The following is a 22,385-nucleotide window of genomic DNA, read 5'->3' as shown; positions in this document are numbered from 1 at the left end:
TGCATAGCTGACTTGTTGCTCAGCTCATCTGTCATGGCACTTTATTACATACCTGGAATTTCCATTTCATTATAAAAATCATCATAGCCATCTAGTACATTAAATACACCATGTTAAAATTACCATTATCTAGCAAACCGTCAAATAATAGAAAACCCTCCATCGTGTTTATGTAAGTAGTTTGCATTTTGCATTAGTTGCGATAGGATAAAATACACATCTATACTTTGTGTCCATAGCAGTGTTGAAATATAGTTCTGATGGTTATACATTCATAGAGATGGGCATAAAAACCATCACGGACATGTATAGAGTATGGCAAAACTGAGGCTTGTGTTACTTATATCATCACCCTTGTCTTTGAACTTTACACTGCAGTACATTTTGTAAACAATGTTGCCTTATCATATATTACTATGACACCATATTAATTATTACTGTCACAGAGCCTGGTATCTCTTTTGATAGTACCACGGCACTTTTAAAATGGTGATACACCAGCAAACAAATCAACAGGATATATTAGTTTTTTGTTTAAATTTATCGGTACTGTATCAACTGTACGACACCTTTCTTAAACCACTTTTCATATACTTTAAAATGCAAAATAAATGGTCATACCTTATATCCATGGCAACATAATTTCACATTGTATGCATGTTTGGCTGAGAGTATCCGACTGATTTTGTGTGCGCGTGTGTGTGTGTGTAAATTTTCAAAAATTTCAAAATTTGCCAAGGCAGACTTGCAGCATAAATGCCAAGGAATAATTCTTACATTCTGCCTAATCTAACCCATAGGCTTGATAAAAGAATACAGCTGTAAAAGTCACATTACACACTATTTGAAAATATATCTTTTGTCTTGTGAAATATGATATTGAAGGCATAAAGCAGTTGTTGAACATATAATTGGTTTTTGTCTTGTAATTGTGCATGCATCATTGGTTAAATTCTGACCAAATCTTTGCAAGAGATTAACCTATATAGGCAATTGCCAGACAACTCAAATAAAATCTGATCACGTCTAATCTAATCAAATCAAACATAATAAGGTTCTCTTATTGTACCCAAAACAACACTTTCTTCAAATTTTTTTTTGCACATCAGTACATTTGAAACATTCTGACTCTGGTCTGGTTTTGACAGGCTAACCAAGGCTCTAGCTAAACTCTATAAAGTAGGGGACAGAATGTCAAAAACAGGCAGCTGAATCGATGAGGGAGCAAAAAATGATAGAAAGCATTCAGTTTTAAGAAAATTTGCAAGTATGGGAACTGGTTATTTTAAACAACTACTGGCTCCTATTTTACATTCCTGGTAAATGGCAAACCATTATACATGACTGCTATTTCAAACCCTCTTTGACAAACCCATCAGAAGACTCAGCTCTCATCCAGTTTACAAAATAAATTCAATGTCACTTTCATGCTAAGAAAGTTTTTCAAGATTGAATGACACGATTAATAATGACAGACACATCATTTTTGTCAACATTGAAAGTCAAGATGCGACCTACAACTTAAAAAACACAACCACGGCCACTTATATTTGCAAGCTGTTACACGTTTCTTCAAACCTCAGAGACATTTTGTTTTCCTCAACTTCTTTTACAGGATAAAAAAAAATCTGTGAAAGTGCATTTCACGGTAATACCCTAGGGACCTAATTACTACAGCCAAGAGTATACCCTTTCTCAGCAATCATACCAACCATACGTGGTTGAAGATTTGCTTACCACAATAAAAGAATACCCATTCTGAAATAAAAACCATGTATACTAGTTATTATCATGTTCCATGGACACAAGGGGAAAGAAATCAGTTCCAAAAACATGTGCAATATAGACACACTAGTGGGTCTATTACATGCTGGCTTACACCGACAGCTTTAAATATAAGTGCTGCTCTCCACTTGAATTCTGAGTGTCAACTGCTCTAGAAATATTATGATCATAAATTTCAGCCAAGTGAAATTCAAAGTTAATGGCAAATTGCACTTCACAGTTGGTGCCTCAATCAATGCCCAATCATAACAATAATGGTCCAGTCCAACTGTGTTAAAAATATGTGTTGGACCTGCACACTGTGATATATATAGGGGGAAGAATAGGCTGATTATCACTTTGCTCATTGATTAACCCTTCTGCATGAGACAAACATCAAGTGCATAACATACAAGCAATACCACCTCCTGTACTAGTCATAGCCAACCCTGTATCAAGTATCAATCATAAGTTCAATGACAAAATAAGAAAAAAAAACAATTGAGCATATTTGGCAGTATATCCGTGTTTTGGAAGTCACACCCAGATTTGTAAGGCTCACATTATAAGACCGCTGTCCATAAATATCGATTGGTTGCCCATGAATTTCACTGCTTCTGCTTTGCCGTATACATGGCATAATTTTTCTCAGCAAAATTAAAAATCATCTTTATGATAGAAAAAGCAAGCAGCTATTTACACCATTTGTGTCTATTCTCTACGGGAGGTATGTTTCCACATTGGACGTAACAAAGGCTTGATTATTGGCTTCCTACAGGCCGTACTTCTCCTTGTGGTTCTGTAGAGCTCTGCGCATCACAGCCGTGCAAAAATCAACATCCTCTTTCGTAATACACATGGGAGGTTTTATACGAAGAGCCTATTCATAAAGAAAATGGAGAAAAAACACAAATTTGATTCATTTGGGAAATGTGTATGAACGAAATCAGAGTACACAGAATCTGTTGTAGATTTGTAAGTTTGGATTATGAAATCAAATAATGCCCCTGATTAAAAATTTCTTCACTTGTTGTTGACAGTATTTCTCAAAGAACACACAATATACCATATGAGAGTTTTAACAAGGTGGACATTGTGACATATTAAGTAGAGCAGACAATCAGTGAAGACAGCATCTGAACATGGAGACCTTCTCTGAATAATTGTCAAGATTGAACAGAAAGATTCACTGACCGTTCCATAGAGTCCTCCTTTACCGACTAACACTCCCATGTCTTTCATATCCTCCCACACATCACCAACTTCGTTAGGGGGCAGTGGGTTACGGGTCTCCTACAGGAGTAAAAGAGCAAAATATACAAAAATGGTGCGCATATCAAAAATAGCAAGATTAATTTTTTTGTAATTTTTTAAGGAAAAGGGCGACAAATTCGGACGCGCACGTGCTCTAGAACGTTTCTGCGCAGATTTAACTCCAGCCTGCCGCAAATGGGTTATTTTGTAGCGCATGTATTTAACATCACCTGTCATTGTTGAAATAGCGCTTTTACCTAATTTTTTGACCCAGTCTCTTAGAAATACATGTGACCTATATCCTTGTCATATTTTGACCCCCTAGGAAGCTGGTTTTTATTCAATATTAGCGAAAAATTAACATTTCTCTCCCATTTACATGGCGCATATTACCCATTCACCTGGAGATATTGTAAAAAGTAGCGTGGTGACACCCTTTTATTAAAAGTGTAAACTAAATGATATTATATCAGGATTTTATTCGCCAAGTTTGGTCAAAATGACACCATTCAAAGCGACAGGAAGAAAGTTTGAAAATTATGTAGTGATATAATTTCGATATCGTCATTTTGTAATCGATACTTATGTTAAAATTTCTTCACAAACATCATGAAAACTATACATTCGATAGATATGGATCTTAAGTCTTGGTATTTATTAAAATTAACTCATTTGCTAAGCGTTTTATAATTGCTTTCTTTAGTTTAAGTGAATTATATCATTTTTATTTATTTCTAACGACGCCATTTTAACGTCCGTTTCCATGGAAACGAGCGTGGTGACACCCATTTTTTATTTCATTTTTGCACTTGCACAACTTCTAAGAATATTTATGCAAAGTTTCAAAAAAATGACACCACAACCTAATTTTGACGTAATTCGTAGTACTTCACCTTAAGGATTTAATTCGTAAACAGTTTGACAATCCAAAGTTCCTAAAGAAAATTTCTCGTATAATATTAATAAGGGGTACAATTGCTGAGCACTCTGACAATATAGCAGATACACGCCTGCAGAGACTATTAAAGTGACAAAACTGGATTTCATAAAGGCGGAGGTGGACAAACTCAATAGCGCCCTCAACGTTCAAGTAATTGGCAACTTTAACTTTTGTTTTCCCTACCTTGTCGGTGACCAGTTCAACACCAATCATGAGGCCTTTGCCTCTGACGTCGCCAACAATTTGGAATTCATCCCTCACTTTGGCCAGTTCCTCAAGAAAGTACGTGCCAACATTTACACAGTTAGCTTGCAATTGATCTTCCTCAATCACCTACAAGATAAACAAATCCAAAAAAGTAAGCACACTAAAACAAATGGATGTGTTTATCAATAGGCATTGTCCCTGTTGTGATCCTTGGACCAGAAATCTTAAACATCGAGGTACGTCTCCTTTCATTTTGTGGTGGTAAAAGATTGGTCCAACCCAAAATATTGATATTTAAAAAGTAAGTGGAGAACATCCGCCTACATATATTTGCTCAAGGCATAGACAGTGATGATCGAGTACTGGCTAACCCTTTCACCACAATGGTTTGGCCCAAACCTACTGTCATCAGTGGTGATTGTGGACTGGAATTGGGGTGAACCAGTTGAACTATCTTCTTTCATGTTCACAGAGAAATGTTGAATTTGAATGGCAAATCACCAGAATTTACCAATATAAATAAACAATTGTTGCAGTAAAATTCTTGCATGACCCCGGTTGGAATAATATAACGTTTAAAGTTAAATCATCAAAAAAGAGCAAGAAAACATGATTTTCAAACACACTAAAAATAGTAAATTTCAAGAGTCCAACTTTGTTCATCACATAACTTGCACTCAAATGTGGCATTCATATTATTTTAGTCACATAATAGCATTTTTTCAAACCTTACCTCAAGGACAGCCGTACCGACAGCACTAGCCATGGGATTACCACCAAATGTGTTGAAATGCAGGACCCCACTCATGCTCTGAGCAATTTCTGGTAAAATACAAACATCAATTCAAAGTTAACACTCATGCCGATTAGAACTCAGCAGTGTTTAACCCTTTCCACTGGCAGGCTCTGTGTCAAACCCTGTCGTTTTCAATGTTGCCATTTGACAAATATGCAGAATAATGGCAGTCGACAGATTACAGGAACAGACAGTGTAACCTTGGAACACTAAGTGTCTGTTCTTGTACCGTGGCTTTAAAGTGTACTTAATGTCCAAATTCAAGCTGTTGAAAAAAATTACTTATCTCCATAACATAACTCTTAAAATACAATTTTTCACAATATAATCAAAATGTGCTCAGAACGTATTAACTCTAGTATCTTCCTTTTAAAATTTGTGAACTCTGAAATATTTATAACACCATGGATGCACTGTTGGTCAAAAAATTAATTTCACCCAGTGCTAAGTGAAATATAGCTTTCACTGGGAGGTTAAAATTGGGTCCATCTACTGTCTGAAACATTTCTTTGGCTGAATCACTATGATAGAAAGACATTGGCTCGAACTGTTTCAAAGAGCTGTAAATATTGCTGCAACAGTTTTCGAATCCTTCATTGTAACATGGGTTGCTTTAAAAGGGCTACCAAGAATTTTTGTCGAGCTTTAAAAACACACAAAGATCTGTACACTAGTTAGTCACTTATTTTCACTTTAAGATTTCAAAGTCACACTATACATGCACTGAGTAAAGTGTGACAGTGAAAGCTATTAGAAATATATTTTCTCATTGGACTCTAATCAAATCATCAATATTAAATAAAATTCAAACTGACTTTGTAGACTTAATTGAAAATTTTTTCGGTCATTTCTTGCAGATTATACTGGTAGGATTTCATAACAATCAGTAAGGTGATGACCCATGTTCAACAACAAGTCATGTACATCTACAGTAGTATTTCAAGAGTTGTACAAAAATTCTCTGCACATAAAATTCTGGAAACACATGATTTGGCAACGTACGTCCCTGAAATCACTGCAATTAATAAAAAGGACAAGAAAAAAGGTTGCGATGTCACTTGCACTTACCTGGTGTTGTGATGACAGCTGCCATTGGAAATCCATTGCCCATGCCTTTAGCCATTGTCACTGTGAAGATACATTGTGTTTAAGTTTCAACCATTCTTATGAACAAACAAGATTATGTGCAACACGAAAAAAAAATCACAAAGTCGCACAATGTACCCTCTAGGTTGTTACATTTTGAACATGATGACAATGTTTAAGAATCCTGCTGTATCTAATATATGTAAAACATGAACTGAGAAGCAAAAATTTATGGTTAAATAATTTATATGAACTTTGAAGTCATAGTCAGGGGAGTACTTGCCTGACAAAAGGGGATCCTTTGTTATAACTATTACTGGTGTTTTAATATCTTGCTGACAAAATTTGAGAAACAGCACATTTGCTCATCACAGTCCTACAATAATACACATCATGTGCAACACATCACATACCGATATCTGGCATAACTCCATGGGTTTGAAATCCCCAGTAGTGTGAGCCAAGCCTTCCGAATCCCGTTTGAACTTCATCAGCGATGCAAACGCCCCCTTTCTCTCTGACTGCTGCGTAAGCGTCTTTCAAGAAATTTTTGGGGTACTGCACTGCTCCACCTACACCCTGTGTGTGACAGAATCAATGTACAGTATAATTATATAACGGTCATTTCATCATGTAAAACATACCCTCTCAAAGGATGAACGTTCCTCTAGGACAGACATTCAGACCCTCAAATTTCTACAATTATATTCTGATCTACCACTTGTGGGGGCTCATTTTAAAGCTCTTGAAGAAAGAAAGCCTTTCATTGTCTTAGTTTTTAAAAAATTCAGAATTTTATTTTTACCCCATAGAGTTAACAAACAGATGGGAGCCATTTTGAATTTCAAATATCGCAAAATGTTGAGTAATTTGTTTCACTAGTTCTAAACTTTGCACGGGACCCCTGATATTTATTGTTGATTTGGTAAGAGAATGGTTGAAAGGAAAGTTTGAGCAAAAGTTTGTCTTTCACTTTCGACGTGCTACTACATTAAACATGACATATTATTGACAGTTTTTGAGGAAAATGTACAGTCAGAACAGCACGGCCATTCTTCAAAGTCAGTGGATATTGCATTGATTTTACGGTGACAGCAGCTGGCATTTAACGGCAACTATTCATCTAAGCACAGTCCCTACATAAACAGTAGCTAACCAGGTCAAGTGACGCAAAGCTAGCCGAGCACAAGTATGGTTCAGTCTTGCATCAAAGACATGCCAAGTTTGAGACTGGCCTTTGGCTGTACACTGACTTGGTGAGTGGCTGTAAATCTCACTGCTGAGGGCAAAAACATCACCCTGTTATTGAAGACAAAAATATCCTGGTCTATTCTATGGACAAAAATACCTATCTATTTATTACTGAGGACAAAAATATCTCCTACCATGATAAAAGAAATACGCTATAGCATTAAATAAAGCTACATGTAGATTAGTCATCCAATCAGATATCCTTTTTACTGCCGATATATAATATTTAGAAAGTGTTGTTTCCACTGGGATTTACCATTTGAGCTCAGGGGTGTGCAGCATGGGGAATACACGTACAATTATGGTTTTGCAAGAGCAATGAGGCTGCAACCATAAGAGACCCTCGAGAATCTCGAGGGTCTATGCTGCAACCAATACATTTCAACAGTTTCAAACATGGTTGGCTCGCAAAGACACTTAGTGGAAAGTTGAAGGGAATGACATATCACCAATAATCAACTGTAGGCTGAGCAAGACCTTACAATTCCAATATGTTGTTTACATAAATTGTGTTATAATGTGACATTTGGACAACTTATTGACAGCTTGGCAGTATTTCAGACACGCTATCCCAGCTGTTTATAGGCAAGTTTAGTTTAAGCAACAGTTTATATCTGTCAATTTCGAGGTATATACTGCCTTAAAGCATGAAACACTGATTAACCCTCAGTCTGATATTTATCGCAGTACATTTAATGAAAGTCGCCAGAAAGGTTGCGCTGTCACAGCTCTCAGTTGTTAATGAATTATCGCCTTAATAATAAAACATGATATACAGTCATTTCTTCAATGTTAAATCACACCAGCCTGTGAGTGATTCTCTCAAACCCTTTGAAAAGCCTTTTAATAACAAAAAAATAATATTAGAAAGATCTGTGAAGAAAATCAAAATAATTGAAAAGTAACAGAAAAAGCAGACATACCTGTATTGGTTCAGCAAAGAACCCGGCCACTTTTTTTCCACATGTATGTCTGAGTACATCTTTCAATTGCTCAACATAGTTATCGCTAGCAAGGCAGCAATCAGCTGGGCAGTCACACTTCCTTATGGTCTATCAGAGACAAACACACAACAAATGAGATTAAGCATGAGGAAGGTTATATATTTAAAAGTAATGTCGCTCACATCTTATTGAAATCTATATGCTACAGCTATGATGAAAACTGATGATATGACGTATTGGTTTACCTAGAACAAAAGATATGGCAAGATCAAGAGCCCGCTTCGCTGGGCAATATTTTTACTATAACTGACTAAACAGGAAGACAGAAGTCCCATGTTGATGCTGAAACAAGTACTAGTATGTAAAATTGTCCGTGGGAAGATGATACCTTGTGGACGCTGATGGCAATGTGAAGAAGTGGCAGAAAGCACAACAGGCATCTGCAATATCCATAAACATCTCACATGCTTGATGTCACATCTGTTACCTGAACTGGTGAATCCCTGCAGTGGGTACCTCCCCAGGGACCACGGAAGACATCCGGATTCATGGTGTTGTGAACCCCAAATCCTCTGGCAACGTTGTAACTCCAGGTACCTATGGCAGTCAGACCAAAGGTGTAGGGACTCATGCCATGGTAAGCATTCCTAGTGAGATGAAGAACATGGAATATGAATACATGTTCATTGGATTTGTACTGTTGTATCTCTTTTTATTCTTTTTAACCTCAATGAATTGAATTAACAAGATCATTACATGCATGTATAGGGCTGTAATAATCTGTGAAAATACATATCTTCTTTTGGGTTTTGACATTTTCTCTCTCTCTTGGAAGTTTGAATGTAGCCCACAAGCTGGGAAATCAATATATTACACATGGCATGTTGCAAGCTGCAGATTGGCGAATTTACCAAAATTGCTGTGTAAGTATTCTTATCTACTGTTCCCTACAGAGGAATATCATTGAGGAAGTTTAACCTGTTCATCCCAAATTCCCTGTAAATAGGTCCACACTCACCACTTATAACAAAGGGTTTGGGCAGAACCATGGTGGTGAAAGGGTTAAACCAGTGTCGTAAGTTGGTCAAGCATTGTTGATGCACTGATAATTTGACAATTGTGTGCACTAAATAAAACTAAAAATGTCATGAACTTCATGTCATTTTGATAGCTGTCCTTGGTCAAGAAAGAGTTGTGATGCACCAATATCAGCATCTACGGACAGCCATTGCTTGTACAAGAACATGGCAGCCAATGTTACTGTCTAAATCCTGATCATTTGTACACTCAATTATTGGTACACGTTATCACCACTCAGTACCATTGCTTTTTGGGTTTTTTTGTGAAATGATGACATTTTTTCCTCCAACCATAGACCCTTGAGAAAACGGTTTTCTCAAGGGTCTATGCTCCAACTGACTGAACTTCAGTTTGCCAATTGTTATGACTAGGTCTGTCACATGAGGGCGCTCCACTACTCGTCAGCCTTCCAGTCTTGCCATGTTCAAAGTTGGAGAAAGTGATGAGTTTTCATGCAGTTTACAACTACCATACAGTCAGATACGGATCATGTAAACCTAAGAACTGACTCACCTCAATGACACAATGTCAAAACAGCCTGTGTGCAGTCTTGCCATCAGCATGGCGAGATCATTGGCTTCTGAACCACTGTTGACAAAGTACACCACCTGGAAATCAATAATGAACACCGACGTTTCAAACACAGTGTGATGAGCCTGTCATGGTATGTGACAGCATTATCTGCCAGTATTCTTTCTGTTTCGTCTATCTCAGTCTTCAGAATATACAATCATTTTGTATTCTATTACAGAGCTCACTAGTAGTTCCTTTTACAAAATGCCACACGGAAACCATCAGGAATCATAATGGTACACACTATTTACAGTTTTACATTTCTCTTGGAGAGGAATAATCATAAGTTTGCAATATTACAAAGTTATGTTACTGAACACAAGATTATTCAGACATAATGTCATTGGGCAATTCTGAGAGTGATATCTTCACACCAGGAGTCGTGGAGGCATTTTTACCTGATCAGCTGAGAACCATCAAAACGCAATAATACAGATAAATTCACACTAATGAGTTGCCTGTATTATAGAATGATACACGTGAAATCACATGAATCCACATGAATACAGGCTTGCTGAATACAAGCAATGGATTCTTGATTGTATTCATCTGTATGTGCACTCTTCAGCTAAACTGCAGGCAATAATCCATGCTAATACAGTAAGTATTATTGGGTTTTCATGCAGTGCGCGATCACGAAGCAAACATATACTCTGACTTCTTACCTTGAGATCACCTGGTAGTTTCTCAGTCAAACGTTCTGCATATTCATGGATGTTTGGATGCATGTATATATTGGTTGTGTGCCACAGTTTCTTCAGTTGCTTGTCCAAGGCAGCATGGACTTTCCTGAGAACAACATTTTTACAACTTAATGTAGTTCTTTCAACAAAGTGATGTTACAGGGAGTCACAATTTGAAATAAATAAAGACAGGTTAAACCGGGAAACCCCATCACATCATGTCCTACACAGTGCCTGCTACTAATACACCAACTGTCATGGCAGCAATTTTAGGGAATTAATGCTAACAAGAAAGTACTTTTTGAATCATTTTGGCTTCTTCCTAAAACTAGAAATTGTTTGTTCCCTAAAGGTGAACATTAAAAACCTTAAAATTTTCAAAATTGCTCCTGAAGTATGAGATATATGATATGTACACTTGCCAGATTTGAGACTTGAGGGAGCGGTACAATTATGAAATACGAAAAACCTCAGATTAAAGAACTTATACCTTTCTGCCTGCAATGATTGCAATTAGTATTCACCAACTTGGGGAATTCAGTGACTACTAAGGTATGTGTTACTTACGGATGACAATGTCCAACACTGACGGTGACGATGCCAGCAAAGAGATCCAGGTATCGCCTGCCAGTATCATCATACAGCCATTGCATGTGACCCTGGGTCACATAGACTGGTTCTCTGTAGTAGGTGAGCAGACTGGGATGGAGGTTACCCTTTCTGACCTTCTTGGCGTGTTCAAAGCTTAGACCCTGAAGCAAAAGTGAAATGTGCAACTGTGGCATTAATTTGTGGTGTATTCCCATATACATGTATGGTAACAGAGGTGTGTCAATCATATTTACTTACTTCTATAGAACATCAGTAGCATCATACAGTAACCGTAGTGTACTTATTTTTGCATGGCCATCTAAGTGAAAATCAATAATTGGCTACAGCAAGCAGAATTTCTTTAATACACATCAGTTACTGACAGTTAATCTTGGTACACAGTATTTCGGGACAGTGTTAGGGCTGAGTAACATTTTGCAATTAAAAGTTGATAATCAGTGAAGTGTCTATGAGATTAAAGCAGTCCATTTGGTGTATTTCATGAAATCACATGGGGTAGTAGAAATGCTATATGTTACTACATTTCCTAAACAGACATGGTAAAATCGCTGACATATTACACAATATCACAAACACTAAGCCCTGTATCTAATAGTGGGTTACACTATACTTTGATAAATCAGTTGGCCCAACTTTGGAATTTTCAAGTACTCAGGATATATTTCTGGAAAGGTACAGGGTACTGATATAAACAAATGGATTGTATATATGCCCTGGGGTAAGCAAACTCATTTGGTGTATGGTACCAGCCCAGTCAGACCACTAGTAGGGTTCTGTTTAGGAGTCCTGCAACCAACTGACAGTTGGGGCTGTAGTAATGGTGGGTGCATGTATAATCTTCATTATATTTCCTCAGCAGTCAAAAGTCAAATATGGGGGATCTCTATGTACTTTGAAAATTTATTCAAGCTCAGCAACTAAAATTGACAGGCCCAAAGCAAATGACCACAGCGACAAAATGAATTCTCTTTTTTCACAAAGCTGAATTTCATTGAAATTCCCTGTCAAGCTGATATGCAACTTCAAATATCAAAGCTAAAAACTGCTCTCGATAGTGAGTATAACTTTGATATTTAAAAGTAACCATCAACAGTCATCCTACTCGATCCAAATAAACGGAGGATCTGTCAAATCAAATGGGACTTGAGTAAGATGGTTTGCTAGGGGACTTTATCAAATATTAGCATACATTCAACCAATGAAATTCAATCTGGCCGTCACATTCTGTACTCCCTAACTACTCAGTGAAAGGATGAAACGATTTCTGGTGAAACAATGTCATTTCTGAAGTGCTGAAGTATGTTTTTCTCTTCTCCTGATCTTCAACACCATTTGATACATGTATGTGTACCACAGTACCCTGACAATGTGGCACCAAAGTTAATATAGAACAGATTAACATACTCTGTGATCTATCGATGTCATCTGATTTATGTCAAAGGTCATGCAAATGATATCCACAGCTCAATACTTTGACCGTGTTGAACTCGAGGCTTGCGGTTGAACCCTTGAATGAGGACACGGGATCTCATTTTCTGCTGTACCTTGCTACCATTTCTTTCTTTCAAATAAATAAATGTACAGCTTTGAAACCAAAAATTCTCTCCGGATCCAAAGGAAAGTGACAAAACAACTACATCTTTTTGATGATTCACAATCCATTCAGTACTGGTGCTCTCACATATGTCAATATCCTCAGATGACCCTAATTTTCCAGTAATCAGGTCAACCCCATTTTAAACAGAGGAGGAGGTCACAATTTGGTAGTGACAGGGTCACATGTAAATATTGATGGGAGGGCTTGTTCTGTGTGGTCAAAAAGATATACAGCTTGGCCAGTTCAAAAATATAATGCTGATATCACAGGATTTCTCTCAAACTCCTTTACGTATTTTTTAACTCCTGGTATATAATGGCCACAGCAATGGAAAAAATATAGCAATAAACTTTATTATAAAGAATTGTCTGCCTTGAAATTTTGACACAAGTCTTTTATAAATTTCAAAATCGTACAAGGTTGATATCAAGGACAGCTAGAGCTGATTTATATATACAAAGGGATAGCTGTCTTTGTACTTGTTGTAATAATTAGATGTCTCACTAAACAGGGACCATACAAATAAAATCACTTCAAGACTTTTTCAGTAATTTTCAAGCACTTTTCGAGGTTCAAAATACCATTTTCCAGAGATCATTTTTTACAATATGTCACTTTTTACATTGTGGTGGGATTATCAATTTTCCATGACTTTCCAGGACCCAAATCATTTTCGAGAAACCTTCCGGGGTTTTCCAGGAGGCTTTAAATTTCAGGATCTTTCAAGGCCTTTCCAGAAGAGTATTAATGGCCCTGTCTGAAAATGCAGGAGTCTGAAATTTGTACAATACTGTTGCCTTCACTCATATGAAAGCACGTTGTATAAAGCACAACAATGGATGAAGCCAAAAGTACTGATGAAATACCAAAAAAATCTTACAGTGTGTGGTTCAGGTTTGAAGTCATGTGGAGGCATTTCAGGAATATCTTGAAGCACTTTGGGCGCATTGGCTGCAGCTGAAAGATAACAACAACGAAATATTCCACGAGTTAGAATCTTTCAAACTCAGCAAAATGTGTATAAAAATTCTTTAAAATACAAAATATTGAAATCTGAATAGACTTATGATGCAGAAAAATTGATCAGTCAATCTATCAATAATTTGCATGGGTTTTCTACGATTCAACGCATTGATGTTATTACAGACCTGAAACCAGATATGAACTGAAAATGCTCACGTGTTTCATTATATATTGCAGTTATGTGTAAACTTGAACCTTTGCCACATGTTTGCAACTCATTGAAAGCATTATGATGAACAAAAGTCATCCTTTCAACCTGGTAGTTTTGCATAAAACTTCTATCAAATACTTATGCCAGTGTACCAAATATCAGACCTCTAGCTCTATTGGCTGGCTCAGAATTAGATATGCATATAATTAATGAGGTACAGAATATGATGTCATAAGGTCTCCCATCATACCAAATATGAAGCGTGTAGCATTTGTGGTTACTGAGTTATGGATATATACGTATATTCAAGGTCAAAGGTCATCAAGGTCACATGACATTTTGTCAAAATAATTGTAATGCTAATCTATCCCTATATACCAAAAATCAGACCTCTAGCTCTATTGGCTGGCTCAGAATTAGATATGTGCATAATTAATGAGGTACAGGATGTGTGGTGTCATAAGGTCTCCCATCATACCAAATATGAAGGGTGTAGCACTTGTAGTTACTGAGTTATGGACACATACATATATTCAAGGTCAAAGGTCATCGAGGTCACATGACAATTTGTAAAAAAAAATTGTATTTGTATGTTATCCCTATATACCAAAAATCAGACCTCTAGCTCTATTGGCTGGCTCAGAATTAGATATGTGCATAATTAATGAGGTACAGGATGTGGTGTCATAAGGTCTCCCATCATACCAAATATGAAGCGTGTAGCACTTGTGGTTACTGAGTTATGGACATATACGTATATTCAAGGTCAAAGGTCATCGAGGTCACATGACATTTTGTCAAAAAAAATTGTATTGCTAAGTTATCCCTATATACCAAAAATCAGACCTCTAGCTCTATTGGCTGGCTCAGAATTAGATATGCGCATAATTAATGAGGTACAGGATGTGGTGTCATAAGGTCTCCCATCATACCAAATATGAAGCGTGTAGCACTTGTGGTTACTGAGTTATGGATATATACGTATATTCAAGGTCAAAGGTCATCGAGGTCACGTGACATTTTGTCAAAAAAATTGTATTGCTAAGTTATCCCTATATACCAAAAATCAGACCTCCAGCTCTATTGGCTGGCTCAGAATTAGATATGCGCATAATTAATGAGGTACAGGATGTGGTGTCATAAGGTCTCCCATCATACCAAATATGAAGGGTGTAGCACTTGTGGTTACTTAGTTATGGACATATACGTATATTCAAGGTCAAAGGTCATCGTGGTCACATGACATTTTGTCAAAAAAATTGTTATGCTAAGTTATCCCTATATACCAATTCCAGGGTTAGGTTGGTAGCGGGTCGAGTTGACTGGGGTCGAGTTGGTTAGGGGTCGAGATGTACAGAAACCATGGTCATCATGCTTCCCATAGACTACCATGTATCAGAAAAATTAAAACTGTGATAACTTCATTAATATGCAAGCCACGCCCACCAAAACCTTTTCAGTTCTAGCCATTTGAATTCTGAAGATGTCTACCAAATTTGACTGAAATACGTTCAGCCGTTTTTGAGATAATGGGGATACAGACACACACACAGACAGACATGGCTAAACCATATGCTCACGTGTGTGAACACGTGAGCAAAAAACTTTGAAACGGAAGCTTAGTAGTTGGCAAAGTTAAATGCATCTGACTTGGTTTTATTAATCATGCTTTTGATATTTGCAAGGGATTTCGACTATTCATCTTTGGAGTAAACACACTTCATACTATATAGCAATAACTGTATTATTATTGAAATGGTATATTTGTTGAGTAATGCCACAGCCCGTTCACCAGGCTAATATTAACGCTACCAGACAACGTCAGCTAATGGGTACTTCTACACTTATTTCATACAAGACTGACAACTCTAACATGTAGATTGTTGCTTGGGCAATATTTTAACCAAATCTGAACAACTTTGGTAGAAGCGGACGTTGACATTTTGTGCCACGTGTACGGTACTTGTCAAGTTTTGTGACCTACTGTAGCTTATTAAAGTGGTGCTATAATTATGCCAGCCACATTAACCCCCTGAGATGTGACAGACTGCACACAATTCATGCACTACAGTGGCCCATCTGCTGCAACGTCAACTGAAAAAAAAGTCTATTTCTCAATGATTTAAAGCCAAAATTGAAAATTAATGGCCATTCTCTCCTGACCTGATTTTACATGTACGTGTTTTGATGTCTATATTAACAACACAAAGAAATACATCACAGATCGGTCTATGGAACTCTATGATATTTGACATCCTAGTCTAACTGGATAATTGTTGACAGAAGTTATCCATCTACGTCACAGCTGGTCAAACAAATTGCTTGCTGGGCAAAGGGTTGACTTTGAAAACGAATGCATCGCTTACAGATTGATCAATATTCAACGCGTCCACATCATTTTCAAACAGTGAATAATCATGAATCGAAGATTTCAGCTAGTGGTACATGTATGAGTCGAACAGTGTTAAAATAATAACATCTCCCAGTTATTTCATCAAAGGTTTGAATGGTGTGATTCGAACTCCCTATCTTAAATGAGGATTGAACACAAATTGTAAAGTACATTTATTTGACAATGTAAACATTTATCTGTGCAATGCATGAGTCTGTGGGTGACTGCAGATACAGTACATGTAATTCAGCCAAGTTGTAAGTCATACATAGTGTCCTAGTTTCAGTAGGCACCCACATAGAGTAAACCCTGTTACTATGGCAACAACACATGATAGAGTTCCATATCACCGCTGACTGTTCATAATTATCTGATTGTGGATGTTTATGGTGCAATTACTCCTATCTGTAAATAAATGCGGGGAAGATGAATCTGATTCAAGATCTGATGCAGCGATGGGTCGGTCTTTTACTCAATCATGTTGTGGTCTTTAGAGAAGGGGGACAACAGAAATATAGACACGACTGCTGAAAGAAGTGAATCATCCCTGCTTGGGATTTTAAATCACACGGAGGGAGACACATGAGTTTGTGTAAATGCAGTACACGTTCTATTGTTATGCCAAGATAAGAAACACTGCTATAGGATCTTGATAATTAGAGTTGTATTTTTATGGAAGAAATCTATTTGATTTATGCATTTATTTATACTCAAATGTTTGCAGCCTTTTGACAAGCAAAATTCTCTACTCAACCCCTACCATGTACCATGTTGTGTTACGCTTAGAGCTATATGAGTACACTGAGGTTGAAAAATATGTGAAGTAAGCATTGCAGCAATTCACATCATGAAGTCCATATAAAGAGAATGTGTTATTACATTGTACAGCTCACGTAGCTTTCACAAAAGTGTTTGTTTACAAAACAGTTTTGGTTCAAGCACTTGTTGAAGATAACGTGTTTGTGAAAACGTGGCTGACCTTGATCATTGATGGTCAAGGACATTGCAGTTGTAGTAAAAAATCTGGGATGTGATTTGCAATTTTTTGGGCCACATTCTATTAAAGGGCCAGTAACTGTTAAAGTTTTCTTGACTTGTTTATCCATTTTGTTTTTGATGTCAACATCAGTTTCTTGTTCTACTCCCCAAAGCATGCTGAGATACACAGCATTCAACTCAGGCCATACATGTGTGAACTGTTGCTATTGTTGACAAGTGAATTCTGGTTTCAACTGTAAACAACAACAGTGGATTTTACATGAATAGACACTATATTGAAAGGCGAAACAATGGGTGTTTATACATGCTTTTGGAGAAGAGCGAAGACTTGCAATTATTGACATACAAAACAACTAAAAAAAATCATCAACAATTTGACTCCTAAGGGAACCTAGCAAAAAATATGGATTTTTCCTCCTTTCATACAGTGACAACCTTCAGCAACCAACATCTGTTTCATCCATATATAGAACAAGTCATCGTTGATGACACAGTCCCCGCTTATCCATTTTGTTATAATCTTTTGTGTCTCGGTAGCTGTGGTCTAGGTCGCTGTGGAATGACATTGATGCAACGGGTGCATCAGGCCTGTGACTTGCATAATAAAATAATCTGAGGAACGTTCAATAAATGACTCATGATCTCTGCCGGTAATGACCACTGAAGGAACTTTTGATTACATCACACATAACGATGCCCTCACTGCCTCTAGTGTCATGACGGCACATACTATACACATGGTTTGGTGGAATTTTCGAAATGGTATGGGATCGGGTATGTTGTTGTAATCAGCCATCAGCCATTTCGGATCATATAATGAAACAAATTAATGTGCACAAGAATGCAGCCATTATAGTATTTTATCTTCGTATCACGTTTGAACAAAATCAGTCCATCGAGGGACAGTGGACCTATGTTTATGTTTCAAGGACATAAAAAAATCACACCAAAATTGAAATCAAATGGCTGTCTATTGACCATATGGATCAGAGCACAAAATTAGTAGACATGCATATGTATGCCATAGTACTTTATCTTTGTACCAAGTCTCAACAACATTGGTTAAGGAATATTTGCATATGATTAAGCCTCAAAGACATGAAAAAATCCAAAGGTGACCATCTGGCAGCAATATTGGAAAAAAATGACAATCTGGCAGCCATATTGGAACATGTCATGAAGTACATTGACATGTATGCCATAGTGCTTGATCTTTGTGCCAAGTTTGGACAAAATGGGTGTAATGACCTTTGAATTACGCTTCAAAAACATGCAAAATTCCAACAAAATGGCAGTTCTGCAGCCATATTGGATCCTATCGCAAGGTTAATTGATACATGCATATGCATGCCATAGTACGTGCTTTGCCTTTGTGCCAAGTTTGAACAAAATTTGTTCAAGGATGTTTGAGTTACGGTTCAAAGACATGAAAAATTGCAAACAAAATGGCCGCCTTGCGGCCAAATTGGATCATATCGCAAAATAATTTGACATGCACATGTAGGCCATAGTGTTATGCCTTAGTGCCAAGTTTGAACAGAATCTGTTCAAGGATGTCTGAGTTATGGTCAAAAGACATGAAAAATTGCAACAAAATGGCCGCCTCGCGCCCATATTGGATCGTATCGCAAAATTATTCGACATGGATATGAAAGCGATATTGTTATGCCTTTGTGCCAAGTTTGAATAGATTCTGCACAACGATGTCTGAGTTATGGTCCAAAGACATGAAAAATCGCAACAAAATGGCCGCCTCGCGGCCAAATTCGATCGTATCACAAAATAAATTGACGTGCATCTGTAGGTCATAGTGCTATGCCTTTGTGCCAAGTTTGAACGAAATTTGTTCAGCAGTGTCTGAGAAACTGTTGATGACGGACGGACGGACGGACGGACGGACGGATGGACGGACGGACGGACGGACGCACAGACGGGACCCAATCTATAAGTCCCCGCCGGACTTCGTCCGCGGGGTCTAAAAAGAGAGCACTTTGAACGTTTTGCAAAACAGATATCAGTCGATGGCATCAAAGGCAAACATCTGTGCCTGCCAAGATGATAGCATCAACAATGGTAAACGCTGTATGTGACATAACTGTATCTGACAAAAGTATTGTGGAAAACACTGGTCTAAAACCAGGCCAGTTTGATGCCTGACCTATCAACTTGCCCCAGTGTGGTATAAATATTGAAATTAACAAGTAGCAAGGAAGAAACTGTGAGTTATTTGAAGGCCTGTGCACTGCCTGGACGGTTAGAGTCAACCCCTTCCTATTATTTACTGTTTCGAGTCTGCCGAGGCAGTACTGTGACCATGCACTGTGCATCAAGTTACTCAACAATGCGGCTGAAGTGTATAACTATATATATGGACCATATTTCTGAGTGTCTGTGTTACAGCTGGGTGAATTTGGAATAAATACTGATCATCATTCAGGATTTGAGTGTTGTAGTTTACTTTTGTAAGTGTACAATAATGACAGAAATACAAATTTTTTATCAAGAATATTCCAAATCATATTAATAACAGGGTCTGAAATACAACTGCGCGAATTTGGCATGAAAACCGATCATCATTCAGGATTGGAGTGCAGTAGGGTACTTTTGTAAGTATAAAATAATGACAGAAATATTTAATTTCATCAAACGTATTCATAATCATAAATTTATTTTTCTTACACCATTGCTATGACTGACAATGCCTAATGGCCCTTGGAGGAAACATGCCTGTTGTACAGCAGCAAGGATTAACACTCAATGTAGAGTCACACTGGCCATCAATGTCTTTCGTGATGAGTGTATTTTACACACAAGGGAATGTCTACATAATGGTGACGTTACTATATAATTATAACTTAAGAACACTCATCCAGCTGGCAAACAGGTATGAATTCATAGGAGTACCATACATAATATTTCAAAGATTTCTTATGTGAAAATCAGTTATTTGAGTATAAGCATAGGCAGTAGAAAGAGTCGTCTTTCCACTTTCTATGGCATAAATACACAGCTTTAGCACATGTTTCTTTGAGTCTTGTGTGTTGCTTTTTATGAAACCAACTAACTTTGATGGTATCCTATACTAAACTATGTGAAAAACGTTCACATGGGTCAAGATAGCTGCAGTACACTGCTCGAAGTTTTGTCTGGTTTTGCTGTCCGACCAAATAACCAGGCAAAACCTCAAGCTACTGTACTGCAGCTAGGGTCCAGGGTGAGCAAAATTAATACTGTATATGTCTTTGTGAACAGTATCAACATAGACATGGTAAGTGTAGCATTTCTCTCCACTCTAGTTCATAAGTCCTGCCATGCATACAGTCTTTTTCAATCAGAAGTGCATCAAACCAGTGGAATGGCAGATTCACTTGTTCTGGACAGAAACCAATTTGGTGGTCGTTGACCTAGTTCGGAAGGCTAGATTTACTATTATTTCTGAGAATAATTTGCTTTTAGATGATATGATCAATCATAACTCTCTTTCCTTTCAAAACTTACATTTTCACTTAATTTTTTCCCATGTTTTTTACTTTTATGAACTGTACCCTTTGAACAGTGTCATGGACGATTTTAATTCCAACAACCAGCAAAGTTCCTGTAGCATACCTTATCTTACAAGACCAAAAAATTCACAAACTATTGAAACACACCTAAATCAGCTCATTTTTCTACTGACAAAGCAAGAGTTGTCATTTGATGAATAACTTACACCCTACATTTATACATATACACTAAGAAATACATAGATATTAGAAATACCTAGATGTTTTTGTTGTTATTATTATTATTATTATTATTATTATTATTATTTCATTTATCTCGTTATGACACTGAGAAAAATCAAAACTTATTTCATGTAAGACTTTTATCGCAATGAAACAAACAAGCAATAAATATTATCATTATTATCTAAAATCATGAAATCTGAGATCATGTGTGCAACTTCCATGTTCAGACAAAAAAGTTAGAATGTCCGGACTGACGCAGAGGACTGACCGCCCCGCTATTACAGACGACTGTATTTGAGTGGACCCTACAAAAAGGAGGTCACTCTGGTTTGATGAATTTGCCTCCAGCTCATTCAATATTAATGGCACGGTGAGCACCGGTCAACAACATGTACGGTAGAAAAACACGGCAAAATGAAACGCGCACAACTTTATTGGCATAACGAATATACGGAACACGAGTGTTTGGTATTTTCAATTTCAGCGCCAAAAAACCGCCTTGAACCGCCCATTAAACGAGGCCAATGTAGGACACGTATAGATCAAAACGGTGGCATGCTCAATGGCGTCTCTCACTCGGTGTACATGACATGTACCATGATATGCGATAGAAGTCGATGTAAAAAGCGTTCAAACTGGGAGGCATACTTTTCGTGGGGACTGTATGCTAGCGACTTATCTACAACTACGCTCATTAAAAAACACACACACTCAGGACGCAACAGCTTGTGTAAATATTGTGTATACACAGTACCGTTATGCGATGACCATGCACGCGCATGGGTTGTGATGCAAGTCGAAAAATGCACTGTCAACTTACTGCTGTAAGCCAGGACTCTTGGCCATTGGGACCGTAGATGTCTGAATAGCTGTAAAGACGACATCGTTACAATTCTCGAACCACAAATAAATACTTATAAACAACCAACAACTGTGGAAGCCTTCTCAGCTCTGCCAACTCTGCTGGATGTTTACGTACTGGGAGTATGCAAATGTTGCAGGAGACAACGTCAACACTTCAAGGCCATGACCTTTGTCCTGCATAAGCGATCCCCTGATTGGTTTAAATAACCGTCAGCTGACGTCTGTATTGTAAACAGTCACATCGTCGTTTACGCCGTCAAAAATCGATTAGATTAAATTCTGGACGTAGCAGTACAGTAGGGGAAGATGATTAATCGTCTGATTTTGCATAAAGTGTCTTAGACTGGAAGATCCGTCGCTGGGGGCGCTCTCTACGCTCCCCGGGAGCGTAGCTCGAGCTGCATCAAAATTATGGTACCTTGCATCATTTGATCACGTACC

At 37.5% G+C, this 22,385-nt stretch overlaps 1 protein-coding gene across 1 annotated transcript; it reads right to left on the bottom strand.

Annotated features, from left to right (window-relative positions):
• Positions 1-8: 8 nt before the first annotated feature.
• LOC139148223 (alanine--glyoxylate aminotransferase 2, mitochondrial-like) lies at positions 9-22,213 on the bottom strand. Its single transcript, XM_070719538.1, has 13 exons — positions 21,901-22,213; positions 13,668-13,744; positions 11,146-11,330; positions 10,561-10,684; positions 9,836-9,930; positions 8,730-8,889; positions 8,222-8,350; positions 6,461-6,626; positions 6,030-6,089; positions 4,899-4,987; positions 4,142-4,291; positions 2,959-3,057; positions 9-2,644 (listed from the first exon to the last, which is right to left on the bottom strand). Exons 1-13 carry the CDS (start codon positions 21,962-21,964, stop codon positions 2,537-2,539), a joined length of 1,506 nt encoding a protein of 501 aa, XP_070575639.1. The 5' UTR covers positions 21,965-22,213; the 3' UTR covers positions 9-2,536.
• Between the last annotated feature and the right edge of the window lie 172 nt (positions 22,214-22,385).

The sequence above is a fragment of the Ptychodera flava genome, chromosome 13 (genome assembly GCF_041260155.1).
Source record: "Ptychodera flava strain L36383 chromosome 13, AS_Pfla_20210202, whole genome shotgun sequence".
Lineage (NCBI taxonomy): Eukaryota > Metazoa > Hemichordata > Enteropneusta > Ptychoderidae > Ptychodera > Ptychodera flava.
This window is presented reverse-complemented; position numbering and strand designations above follow the sequence as displayed.